This window comes from Pezoporus flaviventris, unplaced genomic scaffold (genome assembly GCF_033815535.1).
Source record: "Pezoporus flaviventris isolate CSIRO_AGI_PZ_B2104156 unplaced genomic scaffold, CSIRO_AGI_Pfla_v1 ptg000013l, whole genome shotgun sequence".
Taxonomy (NCBI): domain Eukaryota; kingdom Metazoa; phylum Chordata; class Aves; order Psittaciformes; family Psittacidae; genus Pezoporus; species Pezoporus flaviventris.
Window position 1 is genome coordinate 18,380,056 of NW_026892561.1, and position 11,999 is coordinate 18,392,054.

The following is an 11,999-nucleotide window of genomic DNA, read 5'->3' on the forward strand; positions in this document are numbered from 1 at the left end:
CTCTCCTGGAGAGCACCTGCACAAGTGAAGCAGGGACAGGTCCTTCCTGTCACCTCCCAAAGGTCATAATGCGGAAAGAAATGTCTCATCACATGGAATTTCCTTGGTGTAGTCTACCAAACTAAAGTTGTCTGTCACCATTAAGTGTAATTATCAAGAAAAGATGGTGAGACTTTCACTTTTATGTGAGAATAGGGAGCTACCAGTTTACACAAATACAGTGATCCCTCTAAGCCCTCCAGACCAGGCAGCTTCTCCTCCACCACAAGTCCTCCCCTCGCTGCCTTCTTAGGACTTCGAGAAGACCAAGCCTCACCTCTCCAGTTCTCACTGAAACAACGTGTAAAGGCCCCAGCCCATAAATCCAGGGCCCCACATAGGGACCTTGGTGCCTCCTGACCCATCTATGTCAGCCACACCAGAGAAAGCTAAGAGCAAGGAGCTTCACATTGGTCATTACTCCACACTGTTCCTGCCCGAGCCAGCTCCCTGAGGTTCAGCTAGATATCCCATGCTGCACTTCACAGCACACAAACATCTTCCTTGACTCACAGGAGATGCAATCCTCAGTTGAAAAGTTCATTAATTAGGAGCAGAAACGCCTCTAGTGAATCTCCCAGCGAGACGGGGAAAAAAATCCACAATTTAGTCTTAATTACAAGGCCTTAGGGCACTCCACAGTCACTGTGAAGCAGAGGCCAAACTTTTCTCCCCACCCCTAAGAGCAGGAACTTTAACCCAGTTACAGCTTTACAGATAAAGGAAAAAAAAAAATACAGCCCTGATACTCATCACTTTAAGTATAGCACAAGTAACAGCAAGGAGGAGGCACTGAAAAACCCTTCTGGCAGAGCAGTAGGGGGCGGGAGCACAGCCCATGTCCGGGAAGATCCACTCACAACGCCCCCAGCCTGGACCTCCGGCCAGGCAAAGCAGGAGTCCGGCGTCCGGCCCCTCCACAGCACGGGGCCAGACTGCGCGCAGCTGCTCTGCCGGGATTTAGCAACCGCTTTCCACCCACGGAGCGTGACTCTGCACATTAGATACTGAGCAAGACCTCAAATGCCACAGCAGCCTCAGCCCTGTGAAGAAACTGCAGCCGGAGGTGCAGGGAGAGCACCTGGAAGATCCTGGTAAGAACTCCAGTCGCTCAGAGAGAACTTCCCTTTCTTCCCGGAGGAGCTGGACTCCAACCCACCCTGAGCCTCTGGCGAAGCAGGGTGGATCCAGCCACAGACACGCAGCAGCCACACCCTGGCTGCTGCCTGCCGGCCTCCCAGCGACCTCCTCTCCCCGAGCCGGGCCGGGGCACACACGAGGACGAGGCTTGTACAGTTGAAAATATTTAATACGTGTTGTACACGTAGAATTACATTTTATACAAAACAAGATACATACTGAAGGAAAACACTGTACAAAATCCCTACGGGAGCCCCAAGCCTTTATACAACAAAGACCAGGAGTTACCAAGCCTAACAAACAGGCTCAAGGACTTGCCGTCAGAGCGTCTGTAAACTTCGTTTCTCTCAATAAACACTTTTAAAAAGCACCACGTAATAGTTCTGACCTAAACCTTCCCAAAATAGAGACTTTATTTAATAAACTTAATACTTTCCAAGCTTAAAATACTACCCGGTGGGTGCGCCCCCGGTGTCGGCAGCTGCGGCAGAGCCTCCCAGGGGCGCCGGGGAGGGCGGCGGCCCGGCCGGGAAGGGGAATTCCGGGAGGGTAGGGCCGAGGGCGCTTCCAGGGCGGATGCCGGCAGACGGGACCCAGCTTGCCGGCGGGGAAGTGCTGCTGCTGCTGCCACCCCTGCCCCGCGGCCCTTCCCGTGCGCCCCGGCAACGCGCCGGGACTCGCCGGCGCCGAATTCCCGCGGCGCTGCCCGCCCTTCTCCGCCGGGCCGTGGGTGCGGGGGGTATCACCTCTCTGTCCAGCTGCCCGTCCGTCCCAACAGGGCCCCCATCCCCGCGGCGGCGAGCCAGTCTCTGCGGCCCGCGCGTCAAAAGGCCACGATGGCCGTGCTCCAGGGGTTGAGGGTCCGCAGCACCGGCTCGTCGCAGCAAATCTGTCCCGGCTCGGCCGCCGCGTCGGTGGGTGTCGTGGCCGCCGTCGCCTCGCCGCCGTCAAGGGGCGCCCGCCGTCGGCCCTTGGGCTCCTTACTGAGCAGTCCTGAAAAGCTGGAGCCGAAGATGCTGATAAGGCTTGCGACGTTGCCCGTCTCCATGTCCTCCTGCTCGCCAGGCGGCGGCTCCTCCTCCACCTCTCGGCGGGGTTTCTTAACTGGGGAGCCCGCCTGGCCCCGATCGCCGGCGCTGCGCTTCCGGGGGCAGTGAGGCGGCGGGGGGGCCGCGGCCTCAGCGGCGCAAACCGAGCGGTTCGCCTCGCCGTCCGCCGCCGCGCAGCAGCGGCTACAGCCGCAGCAACAGCGCCGCGGCCGGGGGCCCTCACAGTCCGCGCAGGGCAGCCGTGAGCCGCCCCGACCCGCTTCGTCCTGCGGCGGCGGGGGCGGCACCTCGCCGGCCGCCCAGACAGTGGTGCAGGGCGGCTGCTCGTCGTCGGGGGACCCGCAGGCGGCGGGGGGCGGCTCAGGAGGGCAGCCCGGCTCGCTCAGGTAAACCTGCCGGGCGCTGCGCAGCACCAGCGACACCAGGAGGTTCTTGTGGAGCTTCAGGCCGCCGCGCTGGCCCCGTGCGCTGTAGATCTTGCCGAGCGAGATACTGACGATGCGGTGCGCCTCCAGCTTGAACTCCATGGCGGACAGGGGGCGACAGGACCACCGGGCTGAGGTGAAGCCGTGCGGAAGCCGCGCCAAACCTCCGGCCGCCGCCCGCCCCTCTCGCTCCCCACGCCGCCCTTTCGCGCCGCCGACTGAGGCGAGCCCACGCGCCCAGCGCCATTTTATACTGCCCCCGCCCCGGCCAATCAGGGCGCCCCGCCGGCCGCTCCAACTGCCGGCTGGCCCCCGCGCGCCCGCGCCTGCCAATGGCGACGCAGGGGAGCGGGTTCGAACGCTCTCCCGGCGGAGGTGGCTCTTAAAGCGGCAACGCCAGCACGAGATAGTGGTGGGGGCCTCCCGTCGTCGGACGCCGCGGGACAGCGGCCGGGACTGCGGCAGCAGCCTGGGCTCGGCAGCCCCAGCTTCACTGCACCCCGCATTGGCTTGATCACACCGGCAGGCAGCAGTGGGGATTTTGGCCAAAACAGCTGAAACATTTAGAGAGGAGAGGGGAGGAAACAGCAAAGCAAGAGTAACTCTGTTTTACAGGTCAGAAATGTTTCTCTCAGTTTCAGCAGCGGGCTCTGAGATCTTGTCGTGTTAAGAGACCGTGCTGGCTAGAGGGGGAAGTGCAGCTTTGAGTTCTTCAAGGAATATCTGCCCTCACATGGAGCAGAAAGCCATGCCTGCCCCACTGCCAGGCAGAGATCTGCTCCAGGGGTCTGGCAGCAAAGCTCACAGCCCAGAATAGAAGATGAAGATCCACAATGGGGTCAGGTAGGGCTGCAAGACAGGGTGGGGGAGGACAATATGCCACCAGCATCTCCAGGGGTGATGGGGTTTGTGGCAGCTCTTTGGGAACTGAAACCTTGCTTTGCCATAGCTGTGAAACATGCTGTCAGGGCCAGGCTGGTGGCCGGGGGCTGCAGGAGATAACCCACCCCCCAGACACAGCTCCAGGCACCAGGGTAGCCTCCAAGAAAGCTCAGGGGGTGTTTCAGGGCTTGTAGTGGGGACCCTCCTTCTTCCACCGAGAAGCAACCACCATCTGCAAGGAGGCAAGAAGTGAAAGGACCCAAAATTAAGGAAGTTCAATGTGCTGCCCTGGAGCATCAGTTTCCATTCTCAGCTGACACATGTGACAACTTGCTTCCATCCCTTTTTTCCAAGAGATTTGTCTGCAGGCCCCCGACAAGAGTTAGAGGCTGTGATGACATCTGGTTGGCAAGACCTGCCACCATGTCCTGGATCACTGGAAGAACAAGGGGGTGGCTGGTCATAGTGGTAACAAAAAACAGGTTGAGATTTAGTCACATCAAGACATAGTGAGACAGCAAGAGCGTTTCCCCAGGAATCCCCCCCACACTCAGACCAAACAAAAGTTTTCCTTCTGCTCAAGCACAGTTAGAAAACCTCAAGTGCCACTCTTTGGATGTTGAACACAACCACATTTCTACCTGGGGGTCAACATCTCAAAATGTCCACCTCCTCTTGCACAAACCTGCCACACTCCATCCTAAACAACTAGACCAGAGCATGCTCAACTGTACAGCCAAAACACCGGCCAAAGCAGCCAGCCTCAGCTGTCCCTTGTCCACGCCAGGGCATGCCTCTCCCGGACTCACGGAGCAAGGCTGTCCCACCCACACCCAGCGTGGGAGGCTAGAGGGACGCGAGCCCCAGTGGTGGGAACCGAGGGTTTCCAGACCCGCCGAACCTGCTCCTGCGCCTTGGAGGGCCGGCAACACCCTGGCCTAAGCCCTCGGGTCAGTCTAACCAGCCAGAGCAGGTCTAGGCTTGGATGTTTGGGACTGCAGTCACACCTCCTGGCTCTCAGCCCACATGTCTGCCCAACACCAGTGCCCTCCCCACTCCATGACACAGCATTCAGTTGTGCCCCTGCAAAATGGCTTGTCCATCACCAGGCGTGTTGCTCTGAGACTGCTGGTTGCAGGATCTGGGCATCTGCATCCTCAGCAGAAATAACCCCAGTTAGAAGGATAAAGCCAGGTTTGATACGTCTTAGCTGGATATATTCCTGACTTGGATGTGGGTGAAGAGCAGCGGTGCAAATCCATCCCACTGGCTGAAAAAAGCTGAATGCAGGTGTAGAAGACACAACACTAGAGCTTTGCTGAGTGAAGATGCCTGGATCTGAGCGGACTGACCTGTTCTGCCGCTCACTGCCTCACCCCAATGGCATGAGGCACCATTCCTCTCCAGTTGCTGTGTTTTAGCAACCTAACCTGCCTAGGAGCAGGTGGGCCAGCAGCTTCCCCCTTGCCCTGGCTAGGGATAAGCACGATGGGAATGGGTACCGAGTGGTCTCTCATCCCTGTTAGTGCTCAGACAGGAATCTTTAAGAGTGGCAGGGAGGAACAGAGGCACATGAAGTCAGGTGGCAGAGCTAGTACCCAGTATCACACATCAACACTGTGCCTGCTGTCAGGCATAACCACTGGCATGTGTTATTCCCAGAACAAAATAGCCCCACCCCTGCCTACACTTCATACCCTTTGCAAAGAGATGGGACAGTGGTTTGCTTTCTCGGGGTGGGGGGTGACATGCAAGGGGAAAACGGGAAGACCGGCACCAAGTGCAGACAAGGGCTGTCCGCAACATGCTGTCAGCGCGCTCAGGCAGCCCGTTTAAGCCCGGCAGTATTTTGGTGGCAGCCCTGCCTTTCCCTCCCAGGCTGATGTCATGCTTTAGTAAGTTTGAGACAGTCACATGGCAGCTCCTGAGGTCAGCTGCTGGGGTGGCTTTGTTGTCTGCCTGCCTGCCTGCCTGCCCTGGGCTCCTGCCTGCACCCGAGCCGGTCCTTGCTGCTGGGTGACCCTGCTGTGTTTGTCCCTTGAACAGGGCATCTCCGTGATACCCATGGCTCAGCATCTCCGTGATACCCACGGCTGGACACAGCGTGGGAGCCGTCACTTCGGTGGGGCTGGCATCCCGGACAGTCGCACACGCCTCGTGTCTCCCCGTCTGCCTGCGGAAGGGACATTACCCCCCATCCCTGCGGGTCGGGGGAGGGGGGGATACACGAGAAGGAGGCGGAGGAAAGGGTGTGACGAGGTGCTCTAATCTCCGCATGTGATCTAACTGGGCTGGAAGGGGGTTGATGAACAATTAACAATCCTCGGCCTCAGCTGCTGCTTCCAGAAATAGCTCTGGCAGGAGGAGGAGGGCGGACGGGCTGGCAGACAAAGGTGGCCTCTCCGCCAGCAAGCTGCAGTCGGCAGCGTGGCCAGCAAGCCAGTGGCGGAGGCAGCCCCGGAGGCCGAGCAGCGGGGAGCCTGCGGCCCCACCTGGAAAGGAAAACAATGCAAGATAAAAGCAGCTCGGGGCAGGAAGCAGCTTGTGGTACAAATAATAATTGGAGAGGGCTGCGTACACCACCGGGAGTTTTGGAGGTGTTTAAATTCGCCTTCCACAGTGGGCAGAGGAGGCTGGCGCCGGGAAGATCGTCTGGGATTCGCAGGGCTGCATCTTGGCTGGGCGCAGCGTGGGGCTGTGTGCCAGATGCCTGCATCCCGCCTGCATCCCCTGCTATGGCAGCAAAACCCCGACCGGGTCCTCCCGCCCTCCTTCCCCCCCCCCCCCCCCCAGCTGCACCTCCCTCCCCCCCCAGCTGCAGCCCACGCAGCAGTGTCGTGGTTGGAGCCGCACCAGCACAGCCATCTGGCACCCAGCACAGCCGCAAGACCTGCGGCGGTGGGGCTGAGGATGTGGTTAGCAAGGTCCTGTTTCGACCGCGGCGCCTGTCCCAGTCCCCACTCCCCCGCCAGACCTTCGCTGTCACCAAACGCGCAGCCCAGGCCCCAGGGAGAAGCCAACTGCAACAAAGAGGTGGAGAACCCTGTGGGTAGGACAGATGGTGAAGTTAGGGTCTCCTCGAAGCACAGACTGAAGTCATCCATCACTTCTCTTGCCCGTCCCAGCACCACTGCAGTCCACTGTCCCCTTTCTATTAAATTCAGACCAGAACTCATAAGAGCCTTCCCAGGAAGAAGATAGGAAAAAAGAAGCCAAACCTCCCTCACCACCACTGAGGCTGGGAAAAAAAGCCTTCGCACCAACAGTTGCCTTGCAGATAGAACAGAGCTTCAGGACAGCCAAAGCCTCAGGGAGATCCAGGCACATCCCAAGAGATTGCTGATGGAAGCAAAACGGCACAGGGAGGATCATTTCCAAACGTGATTCATCTGCAGCCCAAGTTCATTTCTAGATGGAAATAACAAACATCTCAATTGTGAGGGACTTACACAGGGCTCAGGATGAGAAGGAGGTTTCTCTGGGGTTTGTTTTTTTTTTTCCCCAGAAAAATCAATGACTTGCATGGATGTGGTCTGGACCTGCTGCAGTCGGATATCAGTAACTAATTCCCCAGGGTTCCCAACTGCTCTGGTTTATGCAAGATTGGAGATAAGGTCAGAAGAGCTGGGAAACATCCCAAAACAGCAGAGTGCTAACCACTAATCACTGCCAAATGAAAACCAAACACAATGCACAAGTGAAACAAACACAAATCAATACAAAACCTAAAGCCAAAGGAGAGAAAGAAGCTCCCTCCCTCCTCTTCTGAAAGGGCTGAGACACCCACCCCTGAAAGCACAGCCACATATTAGAAAGCAAAGGTTTTTTCCAGGGTTAAAAACCTCCTACCCATGAGCAGCGATGATAGTGTAGGTAGCCCAGGCAGTCAGGACTCCTTCCTACAGGGTTTTTTTTCACCAATAACCTGGGATTCCCCCTTTTGCTCTTTCACAAATGATTTAAAATTTCCTTTCCCTTACTCTGAGCCTTGGGATTTCCCTTCCCTTCCCTGGAGACCCGTGACCTGGACTCCCTGCTCATCAGAAATCCTGCTACTCCTCCAGCACTCTCTCCAAGCACAAAGGGGGTCGGGGCAGAATCCCACTCCCAGCTATCAGCTTCTTCAGGCAGATGTGGCCCCACATCTTTTAGTGTTTTATGGAACCAGTTTGGGTTTCCTGGAGAAAAAAAAATGCATTTATTTGTCCAGGGTTTCCTATCAGACAACCCTTCCATTGTACTCCACCTTCCTGTACTTTTCTTCCCCTCTGATATGCCTGCAATGGGTCCTGTGCCATTTCCAAAGACAGAGGCTGCCTTGTGTCCAGGGGGAAAAGAAGCAGGACAGCCCTGGGATGCAGCCCAGCAGACAACCCTCTGGCTGCCCAGCAAAGCCCATGCTTTTCACTGGAGTGATTAGCTCCCCAGCAAACTCTTTGCTACAGAAGAAGGCAGCCTCAGTGGCGTTCACCTGCAGCCCAGTATGGGGTTAAACATCCCAAATTAATCATGCAAACTCCGCAGAGCCAACCAGGTCTCAACTGGGCAAACGGTGGGGTAGATCTCCTGCCCAAAGGACTCTCTGCCTAATTATTTTTTAACTTTCCCTGTATCTCAATGTCACCTTCCTTTTAGCCAGCAGGCAAATGTCAGCTGTAGCCCTCTGCACATCCCAGAGTACAGATGTGTCCTCTGTGCGACTGTTTTGCTTAGGCATGATGGGGAGGATGCGCAATGATGCTCTGGAGCCATGGAGCTGTTATCCTAGGAGAGATGCCTGCTCTGCTCCCTGCTGACGAAAAGGGGGACCAAGGTCCCTGGGACTTGCCAACAAACCACACCACACACAGTCCTTATTCAAAGTCCAAAGGCATGCCAGGAGGCAACCTTGAGTCCTAAGAGTAGCAACCATGGAGGAGGGCACCAAGGGCAGAGCAGATCCTCTCTGTGTCGAATCCCTCCTCCCACCATCAAGCGAAACTGCAAAATAAAACATCTGTGCCTCTGAGCAGGCATTCACTCCCACTCTTCTCTCTGATCTGTGCCCCTTCCCTCTCGTGCAGGCTATCATTTAGCCACCCATTCCTTCTAGCAACGTGAGGCTAACAATGTGACAGAGCCTGGAGCCCTGGTGAGGTCATCCATGGAAACAGGAATAACAAGGAAGGTTATGGGGAAAGGATGCCAGGGAAAAGTTAATTCTGATTTCACCCACATAAAAAAGTAACAAGGACTCTGGCAGTGCAGCACCTTGCTACTCATGTAATTTAATCTCTTTCTGGATCCAGGTAAGTTCTCAGCACCCCTGGCATCCTGTGGCAGGCAGTCCCAGAGGTTCACCCTGCTGAAAGTAATGCTGCCTTTGCTCTATTTCATTTCCCATTTTCACCCTCATTAAATAATCAATTGCTCATGCACTACAAAGAGGGATTTATTTTTTTTTTCAAAACCACCATTATTCTGAATAGTCATCCCACATCCTACCACGAATTATCACCTTGCATTTGCTCATTTATTTTGTACTTGATTGTAACTTTGACCTTTGTGGCCAGCTGTCCAGTCAGGGATTGCAGCCTCTACTGCACACAGGCCTTGCACTGATACGAACCTACCCAAGGGTAAAGCTATGGCATGAAACCAGCTCTCAGTAGACAATGCAAGCTCACAACAGACAGCAGCAGGAGGAAAGTCACAACCACAGAAGAAGGTTTGGTGAGGCTTCATTCCTTCCCAGACAACTGTGAGTCCAAGGAAACCCACTCCATTGGCTCTAGCATGTAACCAGGAGCACCCAGCATCCAAGCCACCTTCTTGGCAAGGAGCAATCACCTCTCAGCATCTTGCTCTTTTAATGCCTCAGAGCTGCCACTGTCAGGCCACCATGCTGTCACACAGCTGAGGCCTTGTGTCACCTGTGCCCTTGGTGCTTCACAGGGAAGTCCCCACCTATTCATAAAAATGAGGCTCAGGAAACCTTGTTACAAACACAGAGGGGCCATGAGTGGGTAGGGTTTGCTGGAAACACTTGGGATTTGATGGAAAACCTCACTGCCCACCACAACACTGAATATTTAGCCACAAAGCAGTGTTTTTTATCAAGTTATCATTGCCTTATCTCTCCTCCTACAACCACAGAAAATCTTCAGCAACTTTCACTAAAAATGCAAATGAGGAAGAGAAACACTGAAGCATCTGAAACCCATTAGCTTTATTACTTCTTCCTTTAGCTGTAAAACCTTTTCTGGAGGAAAAAAAAATCCCCTATGTTTTTACAAATCCAAATTCAAATCAATCCAGCTTTTCTCCAAGAGGAAAAGCCATCCCTTCCTGCCAAATGCATGTTTTTGTACCGGGCTAGTACGGGATCTCACACACACACACTCCCCCGTCCATGTACACACATGCCACAATTTTTTCCTGATAAAAGCCTCAGTAAGCCCAATTCTTCCCTGCAGACAGTTGGGATTTTGATGAGTTGGCGCTTTTCGGAACAGAAGTGTTTAATCAGATCTTTCCTGACCAGTTCTGCAGCTGTGTGCCATGCACGAGCACTCCTCTCCCAGGGAGGAATCGGTTAGCTGAGCATGCCAGAAAGCTACCAAAATACTTCCCACTGCTTCAAAACCAAAAATCAGAGTTTCCCACAAGATATGGCAAAAATGCCTCCATTCTGAAAAGTCCATAGCAGTGCTGTTGAATCTAAATCATTGACTGCATCATGTACATTAATTTCCAGCATCAAAGAAAAGACTGTCTGTGTTATTACTGGAAAGTCTGCAACTTCCCTACACTTCAGTAACCCCTCCTTATTTTCAGCCCTCAACAGCCCTGCAAAGCTTCACTTTTTTGCACTTTTTTGCAAATGCATAAAAAAACACCCATTTTCAATTAAGTGAATAAAGTGTTCATAGAATTTATTAAAGGATTTCTGAAATTCCTAGCTAGTAACTCTGAGCGGCTGTGGGAGCTTTCCCTTGTTTCATTCCCATCATAGCGAAGGTTTCAGGGGATGCTTGACAGGAGCAAGCCAAACTGCGCAGTCTTGGCACACCAAAAGGGGATCACTGCAAATTGCCTCTGACAGACTTCCGTAAGTGTTTGAACAAATCTAACCCTCATAACCTTCAGTGGGCTGCTCAGAATATATCATGTCTTTAAACACACTATAACTTCTAGAACCAAATCCCATGGAGGCTCTGAACACAAAGCAAGAAGGCTACATTTGCTGAGCTGCTTCAGAGCAATGTCCCCATTGAGGGACAGGTGAGTTATGGTGCCCTGCATTTTGTGGAACAACCCTCCACCTCTGAGCTTGGTTGCGATATGCAAGTTGTTAAGGTGGGAGCTCTGAAGAGTGTGAAGCACAGTGGAAATCACTGGAGGATCGTGGGGGTTTGGGGAGTACAAGGTCTTTGGATACTAATGACTCCTTGGCCCCTGGAGGGAACCCTCCATGCTCAGCACAGTGCATTTCGCTGGGATCCCAGCATGCGAAACAAGCCATCCAAGGTGCAGCAAGGAGGGGCCAGCAAACACAAACCCTAAAGCTTGCCTCCGGCCTGTTGCACCACACTTGGCAAGCTGCAGCTTCCCTGGTATGGGGCTGGCCGGAGCAGGAGACAGCTTTCTCACCCCACAAAACTGCAGAAACCAGTTTTACATGTGCCGCAGCCTTCCCACCCCACACTCATGAGTAAAGCTGCTGTGATTGCAAAATTGAGGTATCCAGTTCACATGCTGAGGAGGCATCTCTTGTACTTTTCTCTCAGTGAATCGGCACTGCTTTTGCTAGGGATGCTGGACCACAGCCACATTCAGAGAACACAGGCAGGGACATGCACTCCGATCAAGAGGCCAAAGATCTGGGTGATTGCTCCTGGCCATACCTCTGCAAAACTGAATATCTTGCCTGCCTGACCCATGGAGTAACACAGGACACTCCACACGCAGAGTGCTGCACAGAGGAAGCTCTGCCTTGCGTGTGTGGGAACATCCGGGTGCTGCAGAGGCACCTTTCTCTCCTGCCAGCTTTCCTAAGACTAGGGCTATCTGTGCTTGCAGCTGAGAGAGACTACTGGGTAGCCGAGATCTGAGGGGGAAACGAGGGAACAAGAGGTCCTCACGCTGAGATGGACAAAAGCCCAGAGGCAAAGGGCTGTTCTCACCCGCAGAAGGGAGGAGGAAGGAAGCGGTGCCTGTTCATTCCCGGGGCAGGAAGGGTAGCGGGAGCAGAGCAGACTGGCTGTCGCTCTCTCCTTCTTCCTCCCTCGCCGGGTGGGAAAACACCCTGCCAGGACCACGGCCCAGCACCCCGGCCGCCCGCAGCCCCACTCCGGACGTGCCTCCTTAGTGCCGAGAAGCAGGGAGGAGCAGACGCGGCGGCAAAGGGGGCAAAGGGACGTTGTGCTCCAAGCAGCGAAGGGCTGGAAGAGCCGGCTGGAAGAGCGGGGACAGCCGCGCAGCA

The 11,999-nt window shown here is 54.8% G+C and overlaps 2 protein-coding genes across 2 annotated transcripts in view; one reads left to right on the forward strand and one right to left on the reverse strand.

Moving 5' to 3' along the window:
• LOC133268612 (regulator of G-protein signaling 16-like) overlaps positions 1–11,999 on the forward strand; it is a 427,729-nt gene that overhangs the window by 337,687 nt on the left and 78,043 nt on the right. The gene's annotated exons all lie outside the window — the stretch shown is intronic.
• On the reverse strand, positions 1,328–2,858 carry IER5 (immediate early response 5). Its single transcript, XM_061451963.1, has one exon. The coding sequence runs from the start codon at positions 2,753–2,755 to the stop codon at positions 2,003–2,005; it is 753 nt and encodes a 250-aa protein (XP_061307947.1). The 5' UTR covers positions 2,756–2,858; the 3' UTR covers positions 1,328–2,002.